The following is a 19079-nucleotide window of genomic DNA, read 5'->3' on the forward strand; positions in this document are numbered from 1 at the left end:
AAACCTTCCTCTAATATCCCCCTTGAACCTCCCACCCCTTACCTTAAAGCCATGTCTTCTTGTATTGAGCAGTGGTGCCCTGGGGAAGAGGCACTGGCTATCCACTCTATCTATTCCTCTTATTATCTTGTACACCTCTATCATGTCTCCTCTCCTCCTCCTTCTCTCCAAAGAGTAAAGCCCTAGCTCCCTTAATCTCTGATCATAATCCATACTTTCTAAACCAGGCAGCATCCTGGTAAATCTCCTCTGTAGCCTTTCCAATGCTTCCACATCCTTCCCATAGTGAGGTGACCAAACTGGACACAATACTCCAAGTGTGGCCTAACCAGAGTTTTATAGAGCTGCATCATTACATCGCAACTCTTAAACTCTATCCCTCGACTTATGAAAGCTAACACCCCATAAGCTTTCTTAACTACCCTATCCACCTGTGAGGCAACTTTCAGGGATCTGTGGACATGTACCCCGAGATCCCTCTGCTCCTCCACATTACCAAGTATCCTGCCATTTACTTTGTACTCTGCCTTGGAGTCTGTCCTTCCAAAGTGTACCACCTCACACTTCTCCGGGTTGAACTCCATCTGCCACTTCTCAGCCCACTTCTGCATCCTATCAATGTCTCTCTGCAATCTTTGACAATCCTCTACACTATCTACAACACCACCAACCTTTGTGTCATCTGCAAACTTGCCAACCCACCCTTCTACCCCCACATCCAGGTCGTTAATAAAAATCACAAAAAGTAGAGGTCCCAGAACAGATCCTTGTGGGACACCACTGGTCACAATCCTCAATCTGAATGTACTCCCTCCACCACCACCCTCTGCCTTCTGCAGGCAAGCCAATTCTGAATCCACCTGGCCAAACTTCCCTGGATCCCATGCCTTCTAACTTTCTGAATAAGCCTACCGTGTGGAACCTTGTCAAATGCCTTACTAAAATCCATATAGGTCACATCCACTGCACTACCCTCATCTATATGCCTGGTCACCTCCTCAAAGAACTCTATCAGGCTTGTTAGACACGATCTGCCGTTCACAAAGCCATGCTGACTGTCCCTGATCAGACCTTGATAGTAGTCTCATTGCTTCCTATAACATTTCCAAAATGATAGCAAAGTATGGAAAATCTCATTCAATTCATGAAAGATTAATAATGCCTGCTGTTTCAGAAGTGCTCACCACTGCTCTCAAAATGGATACCAGGTACTTTAAAATTAATTCCTCTGGTAATAACTTTGTAGATCATCAACTTGACGAAATGAGTGAAGACAATGACTATCGACTATGCACAGAGCTACAAAAAACAGAATTTGGGATACAACTGGATGAGTCAACTGTGAGAGACAACAAGGCACTGCTAATGGAATATGTATGGTTTAGCAAAAATGGAAATGTTTATGAAAAGATTCTCTTTTGTAAAATGTTAAAAACAAAAGCCAATGGAGAATCAATCAATGACGAATTCAAAATACATATTGAAGATAAAAGTATTGCGATTAGGAACATGGTTTCTTGCGCAACAGATGGAGCACCATATATGACAGGTCGCCATACTGGTTTAGATGCATTTATGAAAAAGAAATTCCAAGTCTGTTTGCATCCATTGTGTAATTCATCATCAACATTTTGCAGCCAAAAACCTGGTCTTTGTAGAAGAGCCAAACTGCTCTTCATTGTACTTCCATCCTCCTACCTTGTTGAAAGAGGCTTCAGTGCAGAGAACCACATACCCACAAAAAACAGAAACCACTTAGACATTGTTACGCATGAGGAATTGAGGCTTTTGCCATCACAATGTGAACCAGATACTTCAACTCTTGCCAAAAACCATCAAGTTCAAACATTACGTTGATATCAAAGCTGCAGTACAGTGAGCAAGCTAGGCTTAAAGACAAATGAAAATTGAAAGCAGAATCACTTTTCTTATGTTAGCATATGGTAGACATATTTTTACACTACGGAAAGCATATTGTGCCTAAGAGGGGTGTTGGCAAATGTGAATGTGCTTTGGGGGGGTGTTGGCAAGTATGAATGTGCTTTAGAGGGCATTGGCAAGTATGGAGGTGCTTTGGGAGGGTGTTGGCAAGTATGAATGTGGGTTAGAGGACGTTGGCAAGTATGAATGTGCTTTAGGGGGTGTTGGCAAGTATGAAGGTGATTTAGAGGGGATTGGCAAGTATGAAGGTGGTTTAGGGGGTGTTGGCAAGTGTGAAGGTGTTTTAGGGGGTGTTGGCAAGTGTGAAGGTGTTTTAGGGGGTGTTGGCAAGTGTGAAGGTGCTTTGGGGGGGTGTTGGCAAGTACGAATGTGCTTTGGGGGGTGTTGGCAAGTATGAAAGTGCTTTGGGGGGTGTTGGCAAGTATGAAGGTGCTTTAGGGGGTGTTGGCAAGTGTGAATGTGCTTTAGTGGGTGTTGGCAAGTATGAAGGTGCTTTGGGGGGTGTTGGCAAGTGTGAAGGTGTTTTAGGGGGTGTTGGCAAGTGTGAAGGTGTTTTAGGGGGTGTTGGCAAGTGTGAAGGTGCTTTGGGGGGGTGTTGGCAAGTACGAATGTGCTTTGGGGGGTGTTGGCAAGTATGAAAGTGCTTTGGGGGGTGTTGGCAAGTATGAAGGTGCTTTAGGGGGTGTTGGCAAGTGTGAATGTGCTTTAGTGGGTGTTGGCAAGTATGAAGGTGCTTTGGGGGGTGTTGGCAAGTATGAAGGTGCTTTAGGGGGTGTTGGCAAGTATGAAGGTGTTTTAGGGGGGTGTTGGCAAGTGTGAAGGTGTTTTAGGGGGCGTTGGCAAGTGTGAAGGTGTTTTAGGGGGTGTTGGCAAGTATGAAGGTGCTTTGTGGGGGTGTTGGCAAGTATGAATGTGTTTTGGGGGGGTGTTGGCAAGTATGGAGGTGTTTTGGGGGTGTTGGCAAGTATGACTGTGTTTTAGGGGGCATTGGCAAGTGTGAAGGTGCTTTAGGGGGTGTTGGCAAGTGTGAAGGTGCTTTAGGGGGTGTTGGCAAGTGTGAATGTGCTTTAGGGGGGTGTTGGAAAGTGTGAAGGTGTTTTTAGGGGGTGTTGGCAAGTATGAAGGTGTTTTAGGGGGCGTTGGCAAGTGTGAAGGTGTTTTGGGGGGTGTTGGCAAGTATGAAGGTGTTTTAGGGGGCGTTGGCAAATATGAAAGTGCTTTAGAGGGTGTGGCTAAAAACTGATTTAGAGACACAGACAGTAACAGGCCCTTCTGTCCCAATGAGCGCACACCACTTGATTAACCCAGTTAACCAATTAATCTGTATGTGCTGGAATATGGGAGGAAACCCGGAGGAATCCTACGGGGTCGCAGGGAGAACCTATGAACTCTTTACAGACAGTGGCAGGAACTGAACCTGTGTCGCTGGTTCTGTAATAGCATTAAGCTAACTGCTATGCTACTGTTCTGCCCTATCTGTCACCGTGTGTGAGAGGACCTCTCTGCACGTACTGTTAGAAGAAACAGACAATCCTTTCGGGGTAAACTGTGAAGAGTTTTATGACCAAAATCCAGTTACTGAAACATGGCAGACAATGAATGCACAGGCAAATCCCTTAAACAACAAAGTCATTGGGTCTCCAATGACGTTGGCAAACAATAAAAATTAGTCTGAGCTCTAGGATGAATTATTTCTCTGGGGTCTTACCAATGCTTAGGGAGCAGAGGACAGCTGGGTTTAAAGTCTTGCCTGAAATATGGCACCTGTGGAAGTACAGCCCACTTCTCAGCACCAGATTACAGGCTAAAAAGGTCTAAAGGGCAACTGAGGCCTCCGGGGTCAGGGTCGATTATGAATGTTGCACCCTAGCTGTCTAGACATGCAAGCCAGGGCAGTACAATATGGAGAGCAAGCTCTTGCCCATGTAGCAAGCTCCCCCTCTCCACACATCTGATGAACCCAAAGGAATGGCAGAGACCAATAAAGTCTGGCACCAGCAGCGTCCCAGGAGTTGCCAGTCAGCGTTGATCACAATGTAGGACTGCCACAGGGATTCCATCTCTGGATTTTTCCCTCGGGGTTCACTCCCGAAGCCTTCCCCATGAGTGGGTATAGCTGCAAGGCAGCAGAGGTTTGAGATCAGTTTTCCTTCTCCGAGGTGAGCTGCTGACTACAGCTGAGGAGCCCTATCTGCCTGAAGCAATGGGTTTTAAGGTGCCAATAACCTGCCTTTGCTCCTAATCCTGTCAATAGAATTGGTTGCACTAGGCTTAGTAGCTAAGACACGTGAAGGCCAGAAGCTAGACGGTCATCAGAGGCTCTCTGAGACGCATGCCATTGAGAACACTTAATAGGTAGCTGGAGCTTGTTCCCTGGCTATAACGACCTTAAGGAACCTGAAGGGGAATTAGATGCTAACCATTCAGACTCAAGGGGTGGAAAGAATCGCAACTTTACAGCCTGGGAGAGGACGCTGTGCATTTCCTTCCTAACGATACCACTATTTTCTCGAAGTACGGATCTGAGCCGTACCCTCCAAATATCCGGACCTGCCTCTCGGTTTTTTTGCACTACCCTATTTCCCATTTTTCTACTTTCTATTTATGATTTATAACTTAAATTTTTAATATTTACTAATTTTAACTATTTTTAATATTCTTAATATTTAATATTTGTAATCCAGGGAGTGTGAAGCGCAGATTCAAATATCGCTGTGATGATTGTACGTATTGTTTGGCGACTATAAAGTATATACTTTTACTCTCTCACACACACTCATATGTTGAGAGATACATGCACACACTGACATAACTGTTCAGACATACATGGACACACAGATGTGCACAATCACCCTGAACGAGCTACCGGGTTCTGCACCGATACCATTCACTGTCCCCAACACTAACTCCGGTGCCAAGGAGCGATTTGCCCAGCTTCATTACCTCTCCATCTTCGGCGTTCAGTGGCTTGTACTTCACAGCGCTGATGTGCCCTTGGACAGTGACCCTCCTGTATTCTCTGTACTCCAGCTGATCCAGGAGCTGTTTCAGTTCTGACATGGTGGTCAAGGCTGATCCACCTGAGGAAAAAATTCATGAACTTCCTGAGGTTGCTTGTAGCAGAGTACTTCACCCCCTGAAATTTCCTCAGTAGCGCACTGCAGGCAGAGCTGTTCCTTCGGTACAGCTGCCACAGACTACATCAGATGAGAATAAATCCTTGCACTCAGTGAACGTGCTACACGTAGAGCAGCTGACACAGAGACAGCCAGATGGAATTGATTTATTCACAGAACAAACGGGAAGTAAGTTTATTTAATCAGCCATTCCAAACAGATGTTGAGTTTTGCCTGTGATCTAAATATGATTACTTGGTCTCCTGAGAGTACTTGGCAGATAAAAGATTGGTCAGGATAGAATCAGAATTAGGTTTAATATCACATATCACTGGCATGTCATGAAATTTGTTGTTTTGCAGCAGCAGTACAGTGCAAATATATAAATACTATTAAGTTATGATAAGAAATATTTATGTGTATATATGTACACACACCCACAAATACATATACACACACACACACACACACACACAGATATATATAAACGCCGCTGGTGCTTAGGGCACAATGAAGGCCCTCCATCTCTCTGTATGGAAGGATTCTTCATTACTGTTTCTGTAACGATTTTGTTAACGAGTCAGGGTTGATGACCCTGAACTGAACCCTGAAGCGGAAGGACTGGTAGACCATTCTTTTCTGGCCTCTACCCTTTGACCAATTTGGCATGCAGGTGACCCTTCCAAGAGCTAAGGCACAAGGCCCTGACCCTAGCTCTCCAGGTCATTGAGGCATGCAAGCCTCTAAACCCTACGTCAAGGTTGTGGTCCTCTTGGAAGGGAGGGGAAGAAGCTGTTCCTAAAATGTTGAGTGTGTGCTTTCAGGCTCCTGTACCTCTTCCCTGACGGTAGCAATGAGAAGAGAGTTCTTTGAGGATATAAGAAGCGCAGTGGATAGAGGGGAATAGATGAACATTATTTACCTAGATTTCCAGAAGGCATTCAATAAGGTGCCACATAAAAGACTTCTCCATAAGATAAGGATGCATAGAGTCGGGGGTGATGTATTACAATGGATAGAGGATTGGTTAACTAATAGAAAGCAGAGAGTTAGTATACATGGCTGTTACTCTGGTTGGCAATCAGTGGTGCGCGGTGTGCCGCAGGGGTCAGTGCTGGATCCACAAAATGTTCATGATAATACATTAACAATCTGGAAGAGGAGACCAAGTGTAGTGTATCTAAGTTTGCTGATACTAAATTGAGTGGAAAAATAAGTTGTGCAGAAGATATGGAGAGTTTGCAGAGAGATAAGGATAGGTTAAGTGAGTGGGCAAGGGTCTGGCAGATGGAGAACAATGATGGCAAATGTGAGGTCATCCACTTTGGAAGGAAAAATCGAAGAACTGTGCAGGTGGACTTGGAAGTGCTTGTGCATGAATCACAGAAGGTTGGTTTGCAGGTGCAGCAGGCTATCAAGAAGACAAATAGAATGTTGGCCTTCATTACTAGAGGGAAAGAGCAGGGAGGTTATGCTGCAACTGTGCAGGGTACTGGTGAGGCCACACCTGGAGTACTGCATGCAGTTCTGGTCTCCTTACTTGAGGAAGGATATACTGGCTTTGGAGGTGGTGCAGAGGAGGTTCACCAGGTTGATTGTAGAGATGAGGAAGTTAGAGTATGAGGAGAGATTGAGTTGTCTGGGACTATACATGCTGGAATTCGGAAGAATGAGAGGAGATCTTATAGAAACATATAAAATTATGAAAGGGATAGATAAGATAGAGGCAGGAAAGTTGTTTCCACTGGTAGGTCAGACTAGAACTAGGGGACATAGCCTCAAAATTTAGGGGTGTAGATTTAGGATGGAGATGAAGAGGAAGATTTTCCCAGAGAGTGGTGAATCTGTGGAATTCTCTGCCAACGAAGCAGTGGAAGCTACCTCAGTAAACACGTTTAAGACAAGGCTAGATCTATTTTTGCATAGTAAGGGAATTAAAGGTTATGGGGAAAAGGCAGGTAGATGGAGATGAGCCCCTGACCAGATCAGCCATGATCTTATTGAATGGCAGAGCAGGCCCGACAGGCCAGATGGCCGACTCCTGCTCCTATTTCTTATGTTCTTATGTTCTAAGGGGGCAAGACCTAGATGCAAGAGGTTATCCATCCACCTCCCTGTCAGAATGGACTCCCTCAACTCTGCCCTATGTAGTGCAGCATTCCCACAGAATAGTCCTGACAAAATGGCACTCTCTTAGTGCCACCTCCTTTAAAACTGTTGCACTCTCACTGCATTGGCCTTCTGAAAGATAAGGAGCAAAAATCTACTGGAGGAACTCAGTGAATTCAGCATTGTCCTTCGGGAACAGTGGATAGGAATGGTTATTGTTTCAGATCGAAAGCCCACATCAGAGTTTCTGGAGCAACAGACTGTCTACAGCAGGAACTCAGCAGAATGACCTGAAATGTCAACAGTTCCTCTCCCCCTACAGATGCCTCTTGACCTTCTAACTTCCATCAGCAGATTGTTGGCATTCTGGATTCCAACATGTGCAGTCTGTTGTATCTTAATAGAAAAAGAGCTCTCTCAGTACAATTCCTTCCAGCATTACAGTATCATTGAACACGCTTCCACCCCAAAGCACGGTCTTCCTTCAGTCCTGGTCCCAGCAGTACTGTTCTATCTAACTGCCCCCTCAGCATTGTTCCTCTGGTACTGTAACTGTTCAGAGTTCCCTCAGTATAGTTCAAATAGTACAAACCACCCTCATGCTCTTGACCGTACTGCACTCTCTCAGTACTGCACCCTCCAACAGTACAAAGTTCTCTCAGTATGGTCCTCGACTATACAGCAATACCTTCAACACTGCTTCTCTGATACTCTAGTGTGTCCTCAGTGCTCCCTGGGTGTTGCCTAGACACTCTCTCTTTCTGTTACCTCTGACTGTACAGTGAGCTCTCACTACTGTTAGTCTGGATGCCATGCTCACAACCCTGCAATGTGACCATGGTAAGGAAGAATGCATGCACAACAGAAGTTACGAAAGAGTGTGGCTCACCGAGCACTTCTTGCCGATAATCCCGCTCGCTGCAGGGCAGGGGAGGAAAGGTGTAATACCCGCCAATTCGAGAATGACTCAGCCTCTCCCTGTACTTATCCTTGGCAGTTTGTACCCAATGAATAAACTCCTTCACTTTGGGGTTCTTCACGTACGGTTTTCCTCGATGGTAGCCTAAAGGAGAAACAGAAGGTTAAAAACAGCAGGCCGGAAAGTTATTAAAAAAAATTCTGCAAATGTTGGAAATTCAGAGCAACACACACACAATTGTTACTGCAGGTGTGAATGATCTCTGCTTGCCTGGAGTATCATTCATAAACATTGACGCACATCCAGTAGCTCCCCCCAGTGGCTGCATTGAGAACGATACTGCCTAATCTGGTTCCCATTCCTCTACACTGCAGGTTCACTGGGAGGTTGACTGTAAACCCACCTGAAAAAGAACATGGAGACAAATGGGAAACTGGGACAACAGGCAAAGGAGCTGGTGGATCCAGAATTCCAGCATCCATAATTCCTTGTCTTCAGTTTGGAAAATGGACCCATCTCAAAGTTCAAAGTGCATATGAGGGGTGCTTGATAAGTTCGTGGCCTAAGGTAGAAGGAGTCAATTTTAGAAAACCTAGCACATTTATTTTTCAACATAGTCCCCTCCTACATGTACACACTTAGTACAGCAGTTGGAGAGCATGCGGATCTTGGACCTCCAGAAAGTTTCCACAGCAGGGGTGATTGATAGGTTCGTCGCCTAAGGTAGAAGGAGATGAGTTATACGGCTCTCGTTACATGCACATGCAGTTCAACCCTTTGAGTGATTATTCAGAAAGTTTGAAGTTAATAACTCATCTCCGTCTACCGTAGGCCACAAACTTATCAATCACCCCTGATGAGTTACGGTGAAGGAATGGTGACACAGGAAAAGCAGAAAGTCATTCCGTCACTTAAACTTGTTCCAGTATTCAGTTTGACCAATTCATCTACCTAACCCATATTCCTCACCCTTCAAAAATCTGTCAGTTTTTTGGCTTTTTATATTTTTATGTACAGTACTTTTCTTTTGCTGGAACCAACCAGTACCATTACCTCTGACTGGGTCAGGTAGGCATTCTTTAAACAGCTCATGTTGCACCCCCCACGACCCTGTACAACTCATGCTCTCGGTAATACTTATTTAATTATAATTTTTTTGGATTTGCACAGTTTGTCTTGTTTGCACATGGATTGCTTCTCAGTCTGTGTTCAAAGTTAATTTTATTATTGAAGTACATACATGTTACCATATATAACCCTGAGATTCATTTTTCTGTGGGCGTAATCAGCAAATCTATTGAATAGCAACTATAACAGGATCAATGAAAGATCAACCAGAATGCGTAAGACAACAAACTGTGCAAATGCAGATGTAAGTAAATAGCAATAAATAACAAGAACATGAGACAATCAGATAAAGAGTCCTTAAAGTGAGTTGGTTGTGGGAACATTTCAATGATGGGGCAAGAGAGTGTAGTTATCGTCCTTTATTCAAAAGCCTGATGGTTGAGGGGAAGTACTGTCCTTGAACCTGGTGGTATGAGTCCTGAGGCTCTTGTATCTTTTACCCAATGGCAGCAGGAAGAAGAGAGCACATCCTGGGTGGTGGAAATCTCTGTTGGGGATGCTGCTTTCCTACAACATGTAGACAATCTCTGTGGTTGGAAGAGCTTTACCCATAATGGACTGGGATGAATCCCCTTCCTTTTGTAGGGCTTTCCATTCAAAGGCATTGGTGTTTTCATACCAGGGCATGAAGCAGCCAGTCAATATGCTCTCCACTAGACATCTATAGAAGATTATCATTGATTCTTCTGTATTTCTTTGTTCTATTGCAAACAACTGCTAGAAAATGAATCTCAGGGTTGTGTATGGCGACACATAGGTACTTTAGTAATAAATTTACTTTGAACTTTGATTTAGTTGCTGCCTCAGCACACATAACTAGCTGTTCCATATACATACCGTTTACATACACCTGAGTGTATTCGGTGGTGAGGAGGTAAGGGAATGTTGTCGGTCCATTGGGATCAGTCACTTTGCCTTCCACCCTGACATGGGTACACACGAGGAAGGTCACTTAAATGAAAAAGAAAGGAACACTTGAGAGGCATTTCTCTACATTTTAGTTTAATCACTATCTCAATCTTAGCTGGCTGTAAAGTTGAGAACATACATGTTGGCTGGTTTGGGACCAACAGCAGGTCTGAGATGTTCAGCGATAAGCTGGTCCTGTCCCTTTAAGAACGCACGCAACCATTCCATGAAGGGTGAGCATTGAGAGAAAGCAAATCCCGGTAATTTTGCTACCACCTGCAATGCGTGGAATCAGCTGGAAAATATCTCTAATGACCATGACTTCCAGTCACCTAGGACTGCCTAAACCTATTTGCAAGCTGGCTCGGCAGTTCTCATGTATGTCAGGCAAGGAGGGTGTTTTCTGGTCCTGATGACAAGTCTTCATGCCAAGTGGTGTGGAGTGTAGTGAGATCAGCTGTTAACCACATTCAACCACCCTTAAACTACATGATTTACATAGAACATGGAACAATCAGCTCACAATGTTGTGCTGACATTTTAACCTATTCTAAGATCAATCTAATCCTTCTTCCCCACTTAGATATCCATTTTTCTCTCACCCAAGTGCCTACCTACGAGTCTCCTGATGTTCCTAATGTATCTGCCTCTACCACTAACCCTGGCAGTGCATTCCTGGGTCTGTACAGCAGCGTAGTGGTTAGCATAGCGCTTTACAGTACAGGTGATCCGGGTTCAATTCCCGCTGCTGCATGTAAGGTGTTTGTACATACTCTCTGTGACACATGGACTTCCTCCGGGTGCTCCGGTTTCCTTCCACAGTCCAAAGACGTACCAGTTGGTAGGTTAATTAGTCATTGTCAATTGTCCCATGGTTAGGCTCGGATTAAATTGGGGGATTGCTGGGCGGCATGGCTGGAAGGGCCTATTCTGTGCTGTACCTCAATAAAAAAAATTGAAAAAATCCACGCACATATCTCTGTGTAAGAAAAAAACTTAACCTCTGACACCCCACATATACGTTTCTCCATTTTGCTGGGATATCTCAGAGGATTATTGAGATAAGCACATTGTTGGAGATCCAGATTCACACATCAACTGGACTGAGTTGGTCTTGTTGGACGGACAGTACTGGCAGGGAGGGCTGTACAGAATGGACATAGTATTGTTGTAGAGGACAGTACTGAGACAGTGTTACACTACTGAGAGAACAATGTACTGCTGGAGGAGCAGTATAACTCTACATTTTAAAAGTGTCTGAATTTAAATTACCCAGCTGCTGTTGTGGGATTTCAACCTCTGTACCTTTGATGCGTGCTCAAGGGATGGCACAGTAGCACAGCAGTAGCACAACACTTCACAGCACCAGGGATCACCAGTTAGGGCCCCATTCCCGCTGCTGTCTGCAAGGAGTTTGTACATTCTGCCTGTGACCACAAGGGTTTTCTCCCACATTCCAAAGACATACAGGTTAGGGTTAGTAAGCTGTGGGAATGCTACGTTGCCACCAGAAACTTGGTGACACTTGCGGGCTGCCCCCAGCACAATCCTCAGACTGTGTTGGTCTTTGAAGCAAACGACACATTTCACTGCCTATTTCAATGTACATGTGCCAAATAAGTAAAGCTGATCTTTAAGAACACTAGTCCAGTAACATAACCACTCTCATAACCATTCCCACAGTTCACAGTCTGTCATGTATGAAACAGTCCTTTGGCTGAGTTGAGTTTGTAACTAACTGCTGAAGCTAGATCGGGTTTAACTCTGCAGTTTTACGGTTAGGACTCTGATAGTGTGCTAAACTGAGACCTCATCAGTCATAAACCCATGCCTTAGCTCAAAAACAAGGGGTGGTATTGCAAAGCTTTAGATAATACCTCTCCATCAAACATCACAGCAGCTGTGACGTTGGTTCAAAATACAGAGATATCATTCAGTAAAAATGTACATATGTGTGCTAGTGTGGAATTGCATTAGTTCAATACATTATTGCAGATAACAAAAATATTCGCACACCTTCCTCCAAGAGGACCACAACCTTGCTGTGGTTTGAAGGCTCATGTGCCTCAATGACCCAGAGAGCTATGCTGGCTGCAGTCAGGGCTTTATGCTTTGGCTCTTGGTAGGGTCACCCATGCCAAACAGATCAAAGGGTAGAGGCCAGACTAAGAGTGGTCCACCGGTCTTCCAGGTTCGGGGGTTCAGCTCAGGGTTAATAACCCTGACTGGTCAAACAAATTTGTTACAGAAACAGCAAAGAAGAATCCTTCAACATCTGAGTGTGATGGGATTCCCAAGTCTCCATCTGGGACTTGCATGAGTGACAATAGTGAGAACCAAGAGGAAGCTACTAACACAATGAAGGAAGCCCGAAACACCACCAGAGATAAAGAGGATTTTCATTGCTGCCCTAAACACCAGTGGCGTAACAAACATTAAGTATTCACAGACCTTATACAACATTATAGCATAGTTCAACCCTTCGACTCACAATGTTGTGCTGACCTTATGATCAATCTACCCCTTCCTTCCCACATAGCCTTCCGTTTTTCTCTTTCATCCACGTGCTTATCCAAGATGTTCTTAAATGCCCCTAATGCATCTACCTCTATCAGCACCCCTGGAGCAGAGCTTTCAACCGACCCACCACTCCCTATATAAAAAAAACTTACCCCTGACATCCCACTATACTTCCACCAATCACTTTAATACTATGCCCCATGGTATTACCTTGTACCAGATAAAAAGAAGTTTCAAAACCACTAGTTGAAGCACTTAACAGGCCAGGCAGTACTGGAGGGGGCAGGCGGCAGAGATAGAGCTGACTTTTTCAGGTCAGAGACCCTTCAAAAGAACTGGGAAATGGAGGGCAATGTGTGAGGGAAGGGTTAGATTGATCTTACGGTAGGTTAAAAGGTCGACACAACATCATGCACCAAAGGGCCTGTACTGTGCTGCACTCTTCTATGTTCTAGAACTGGGAAGCTGAAATGAAGAAAGCAGGCACTAGAGTAAAAGGCAAACCCTTCCCACCATTTAATATGATCTTGGCTGAGGCAGAGGAATAGATTTAATCTTAAGTCTTTTGGGTGGATGCAAATGATTTCATGACTAGTTTTTGAAGAACAAGGAACTACCAATTTGTTAGCCTTACATCAGTAATTGAGTAAATGCAGGAACCTGTAATAATCTCTTTTCTCTTATGTCTTTCTTCTCTTTTCAAGGTGGTGGTGGTTCTGTTGTGATCTACAGTTCTTTATAAGTGGTGGGTTTTCAGACCAATTGTTCAGATAAGCGCTTTGCTATCTCCAGGAATGGAGTGAAAGATGTGCACCCTTGGGGCTGAGAGGGTAGAAGTCAGGGAGTGGTTCTGCCAACTGGAGCATGGTGGGAGACCGACACATTGAAACTGGAACACTGAGACAGCAGGTATGTGCTTGCTAATTGCCAGCTGTCTTCGGAGTGATCCCTATCTTTCTCTCTCTTTCAATGGAGAGCCTGGAGGACCCTGAGACGGGTGGAGGCTTGGAGAAGCAATGCGGAAGTTTGTAACATTGGAGCAGCGAGTTGTTGGTCTCTGCTCTCGTTGTTGCAGGAGCGATCTCTCTCTCTCTCTCCCTCACTGGATGGAGAGAGCCTGTCTGAGATACCAAACTGTTGGTATGTGGACTGTAGTTTTGATGGACTCTGGATCAAGGACTCTGCTGTTGCTCGCATGGTAGGAGGGTGGAGTGAGGTTAGTGCTTCTGCTGGCGCAGATGGGGTTGATAGTTTTGCTCGTGCTTGTGCAAAGAAAGGGGGCAGGGGCTTCGGAGCTCTGATGTTTCTAACGTTCTACGCGGTTTCTTTGTTTCGTGGATGTCTGTGAAGAGGACAAATTTCAGATTGTACACTGCATACATTCTCTGATATTAAATGTACCTTTGAATATTTAGTATCTAGAGGCTTAAAAAGTAATAGTGATTGAGCATAGTTCACAGAGATTTATAATAGGGAAACCCTACTTGTCTGGCCTGCTGGACGTCTTTGAGTATACATTTAGCCTAGCTGATGAGAGATAAGCAGTGAATGTGGCATATTGGCATTTTCAGGCGGCTTCCAATAAGGTCCCACACAGACGGTTGTGAATAAGGTTAAATACACAGAATTGAGGGCAACACACAACTGTGGATTGAGAGTTGGCTAACAGATAGAAAAGACAAATAAAGTAGGAATAAACAGGTCAGGTTTGCAGAGTAATGGGATACTGTAAATATAAAAACTTATGCTGAATTACTTCTCTGAGCAGGCCAAGGTAATAGTTTTAAGTTTGCTGGTGAGAGAAGAAAGTGGGAGTCCTAATGAAAAAATAAATGAGGATCACAAACAAACTAGCTAAGTATGCAACAAGGTAGATGGAGTATAATGTAGAAAAGTGCGAAGATTAAAAGTTTATGTATAAAATGCTACAGGATTCTCTTTAATCCTTCTTGCCAAGGACAACTGGGGGGTCCCTTTTAGCCTTTCTAATTCTTCTATTCTTATACCATTCCATCATGGCTGATTTATTTTCTCTCTCAACCCCATTCTCCTGCCTTCTCCCTGTAACCTTTGACACCTTTACTAATCAAAAGCTTAACAACTCTGCTTTAAATACTTGGCCTCCACCACTGTCCATGGCAATGAATTCCACAGATTCACAACTCCCTGGCTAAAGAATTTCCTCCTCACCTCTGTTCTGAAGGGAGATACTTTGCTTGAGGCTGTCCCTAAACTGGTCTGATCCTAAACTCTCCCACTATTGGAAACATCCTCTCCATGTCCACTTTATAATCGGGAGGCTTCAATAAGATCCCCCTCATTCTTCCAAACACCAGTGAGTAGATGCCCAGAGCCACTGAATGCTCCTCATACATTAACCCTTTTATTCCTGGGTTAATTGTCATTGAATTGAATGAATTGACTTAATTTCTTACATTCTTCACATATATGAGGAATAAAAATCTTTACGTTACATCTCCATCTAAATGCATAATATGTAATCATAGTAATTTATAATAAATTGAACAATGTAACATAGAAATACACTCAGATCAGCATGAGCTAATCAGTCTGATGGTCTGGTGGAAGAAGCTGTCCCGGAGCCTGTTGGTCCCGGCTTTTATGCAGTGGTACTGTTTCCCAGATGGCAGCAGCTAGAATAGATTGTGGTTGGGGTGACTCGGGTCCCCAATGATTCTTTGGGTCGTTTTTTCATATTCTTCTTTGTAAATGTCCTGAATCATGGGAAGTTCACAACTACAGATGCGCTGGGCTGTCCGCACCACTCTCTGCAGAGTCCTGCAATTAAGGGAGGTACAGTTCCCATACCAGGCAGTGATGCAGCCAGTCAGGATGCTCTCAACTGTGCCCCTGTAGAAAGTTCTTAGGGTTTAGGGGCCCATTCCAAACTTCAGCTGTCTGAGGTGAAAGAGGTGCTGTTGTGCCTTTTTCACCACACAGCTGGTGTGTACACACCACGCGAGGTCCTCGATGATGTGGATGCTAAGGAACTTAAAGCTGTTTACCCTCTCAACCCCAGATCTATTGACATCAATAGGGGTTAGTTCGTCTCCATTCCACCTCAGCTCCTTTGTTTTTGTGACATTGAGGGAGAGGTTGTTTTCTTGACACCACTCTGTCAGGGAGATTACTTCTTCCCTGTAGGTCACCTCGTTATTGTTTGAGATTAAGCTGGTTGTCCGCAAATTTAATTAGCAGATTAGAGCTGTGGGTGGTGACATAGTCATGGATATACAGGGATTAAAGGAGGCGATTTAGTACACAGCCCTGAAGGACTCCTGTGCTGAGAGTCAGAGGGTTGGAGGTGAGGAAGCCCACTCTTACCACCTGCCAGCGATCTGACAGGAAGTCCAGGATACAGCTGCACAAGGCAGGGTCAAGGCTGAGGTCTCTGAGCTTCCTGTCGAGCTCGGATGGAATTATGGTGTTGAATGCTGAACTGTAATCCAAGAACAGCATTCTCACACAACATCTTTTTCTTCAGATGTGTAAGGACGGTATGTAGAGCACTGGCTATTGTGTCGTCTGTGGATTGGTTTGCGTTGGTAGGCAAATTGTAGCGGGGGGGTCCAGTTTGGGTGGTAGCATGCTGCAGATGTAGTCCTTGACCAGCCTCTCAAAGCATTTGCTTATTATTGAGGTGAGTGCTACAGGACGCCAGTCATTCAGACATGTTACCTTGGTCTTTTTTGGTACAGGGACAATAGTGGATAATTTGAAGCAGGAGGGCACTCAACACTGGGAGAGGGAGAGATTAAAAATGTCAGTAAACACACCTGCCAGTTGGGCCGCACACATCCTGAGTACTCGCCCTGAGATGCCGTCCGGTTCTGCAGCTTTGTGACTGTCATTGGAAACAGCTGCATACCTCAGCCTCAGAGATGGCCAGGTTGCAGGTTGTAGCAGTGGCTTTCCTCGGAGGCGCAGAGTTAGCGACATCGAACCGAGCGTAAAAGCCATTGAGTTCATCTAGGAGAAAGGGTGCAATGTTGGCAGCGCCACTATGTTTAGCTTTGAAGTCTGCGATGGTATGCAACCCTCGCCATAAGTCACATGTGCTATTCGTTGTGAATCTTGACTCAATCTTGTCCCTGTTTTGTTGTTTTGCAGCCGTGATAATTTTGTGCAGACTGTAGCTGCTTTTCTTGAGCTCTTGCTGATTGCCGGCAGCGTAAGCTCTGTGCCGTGCAGTAAGTGCTGCTCGCACAGAACTATTGATCCAGGGTTTCTGGTTCAGGAAGACCCTGACTGACCTCTGGGGGACAACATTGCTGATGCACTTCTGGATGAAGCACATGACTCCATCTGCGAACTCGGAGACATCTTCATCATGGCAGACATTCCAGTCGACGTCATCAAAGCAGTCCTGCAGCACGGAGACCGATCGGTCAGACCAACAATGGACGGTTTTAACTATGGTCGCCTCTTGTTTCAGTTTCTGCCTGTACATCGGCAAAAGCAGGATCGAAGAGTGATCTGATTTTCCAAAAACTGGGCAAAAGGGAGCTTTGTAAGCTCCTCTGGATCCTTTCCAATGCCAGTAGATCCTTTCTGATATAAGACTCAAAATTGCTCTGACGCCTTATAAAGCCTCAGCATTACATTCCTGCTTTTACATTTTAGTCCTCTTGGAAATGAATGCTAACATTTAATTTGCTTTCCCTACTACCAACTCAACCTGCAAGTTAATACAGTTACAACTATAAGATCATGATATAGGAGCAGAATTAGTCCATTTTGCCTCAGTAATCTATCAAGTTCTGCCTTAGATATGCTCCATGACTTGGTCTCCACAGCTGCCTGTGGCAACAAATTCCACAGGTTCACCACTCTCTGGCTAAAGATACTTTAGGATATCCTGCACTATCTCCCAAATATTCCTTTCCCTCTCCAACTTCATATGCTTCCTTTTCCTGTTTGCCTAAGTTTATAAATCTCTTGTCATCCAAGGTTTCTGAACTCTTGCCATCTGGAAAATTTCATCCAAAAAGGAGCATGCTGGTTTCTAAAAGACTCCCATATGTCAAATGTGGATTTACCCTCTAAGAGCTGCCCCTAATCTATTTCCTCCAGTTCAAGACAATTTGTTTGTAATTAGTTTACCCAATTTAGTGCTTTCACCTGAGGACCAGTCTTACTATTACCCATAATTTAACCTCTATCTTCTCCTCAATCACTTACTTGCCAACCTAGCAATTTGATTTTCCCGTCACCACAGTATGTAAACCCTCCCAAGTATTGCTATCAAACTTTCCTGCAAGGATATTTGTGATCCTCCACTTTAGTTGCATCCATACTTCTTGTACTGTGGAAGGGACCCTAATGATCCATGTATCTAAAGTGCTCCCCCACCCAACACCAGGGCTTCTTTTTAACTTCCTACTTCATTCCCTAGAGCTTTATGCAGGGCTTCATCTCTCTCCTTTCCTTGTCGTTAGTACTAATAGGGACTCACTCTCTCCTTTTAGAATATCCTGCACCATTCAGACACATTCTCTGGCACCAGGTAGACATCCCAGAGTTTTGGTTGTGACCATAGGATCACCTGAATGTGCCCTGTATCACCACTGCCTGCTTGGACTTTGACCTTCTCTACTGTACATCTGAGATCAGTTGCTATTGATTTGGCTGTATTCTGAGAGGCTATTCTCCCCAACAGTATAGAGAGAGGAACAGCCACAGGGGACTCCTGCATCTCCTGCTACCCTCCTGACAGTCACCCAACTACCTCGCTGAAGCTGTGGTGTGACCAGCTTCCTGAAATTCCCATTTATGAGATTTAGAATTGGAATTGGTTTATTATTGTCACATGTAGTGAGATACAGTGAAAAGCTTGTCTTATGTACTGTTCATACAGATCATTACACAGTGCATCGAGGTGGTACCAGGTAAGATAACAGAATGCAGAAGAAAGTGTAAACAGCTACAGAACAAGTGCAGTGTATGTAGACAATAAAGAGCAAGATCATAGCAAAGTATACTGTGAGGTCAACAGTCCATTTGATCATACTAGGAAACTATTCAAATAGTCTTGAAACAGCTGTTCCTGAGCCCGGTGGTATGTGTTTTCAGGCTTTTAATCTTCTGCCGATGAAATGAGGGGAGATGAGAGAATCTCCGGGGGGCGTACTTGATTATGTTTGGCTGCTTTACTGAGAGGCAGGAAGAGTCATAGACAGAATCCATAGAAGGGAGGCTGGTTTCCAACATGTGTTGAGATGTGTCCACACCTCACTACAATTCCTTGCCGTTATGGGCAAAGCAGTTGCTATACCAAACCGTGATGTATCCAGATAGGATTTCTGGATATTTAAGAAAAATCAAGGAATATGGATACAGGACAGGAAAATAATCTGAGGCAGTAGATCAACCGTGATCTTGTTGAATGGTGTAGCTGGCTACTCCTAATCCTATTT

The 19079-nt window shown here is 44.5% G+C and overlaps 1 protein-coding gene across 2 annotated transcripts in view; it reads right to left on the reverse strand.

Annotated features, from left to right (window-relative positions):
• The window catches only part of LOC140197887 (RPA-related protein RADX-like), a 72579-nt gene that overhangs the window by 32658 nt on the left and 20842 nt on the right, over positions 1 to 19079 (reverse strand). For both annotated transcript variants that reach the window (XM_072258451.1, XM_072258452.1), the window contains exons 7-9: positions 10051 to 10164; positions 8056 to 8229; positions 4885 to 5021 (exon numbers count right to left, since the gene is read on the reverse strand). In XM_072258451.1, the coding sequence (XP_072114552.1) occupies positions 4885 to 5021; positions 8056 to 8229; positions 10051 to 10164 (425 nt within the window). The remainder of the gene's footprint in view (positions 1 to 4884; positions 5022 to 8055; positions 8230 to 10050; positions 10165 to 19079) is intronic.

This window comes from Mobula birostris, chromosome 5 (assembly GCF_030028105.1).
Source record: "Mobula birostris isolate sMobBir1 chromosome 5, sMobBir1.hap1, whole genome shotgun sequence".
Taxonomy (NCBI): domain Eukaryota; kingdom Metazoa; phylum Chordata; class Chondrichthyes; order Myliobatiformes; family Myliobatidae; genus Mobula; species Mobula birostris.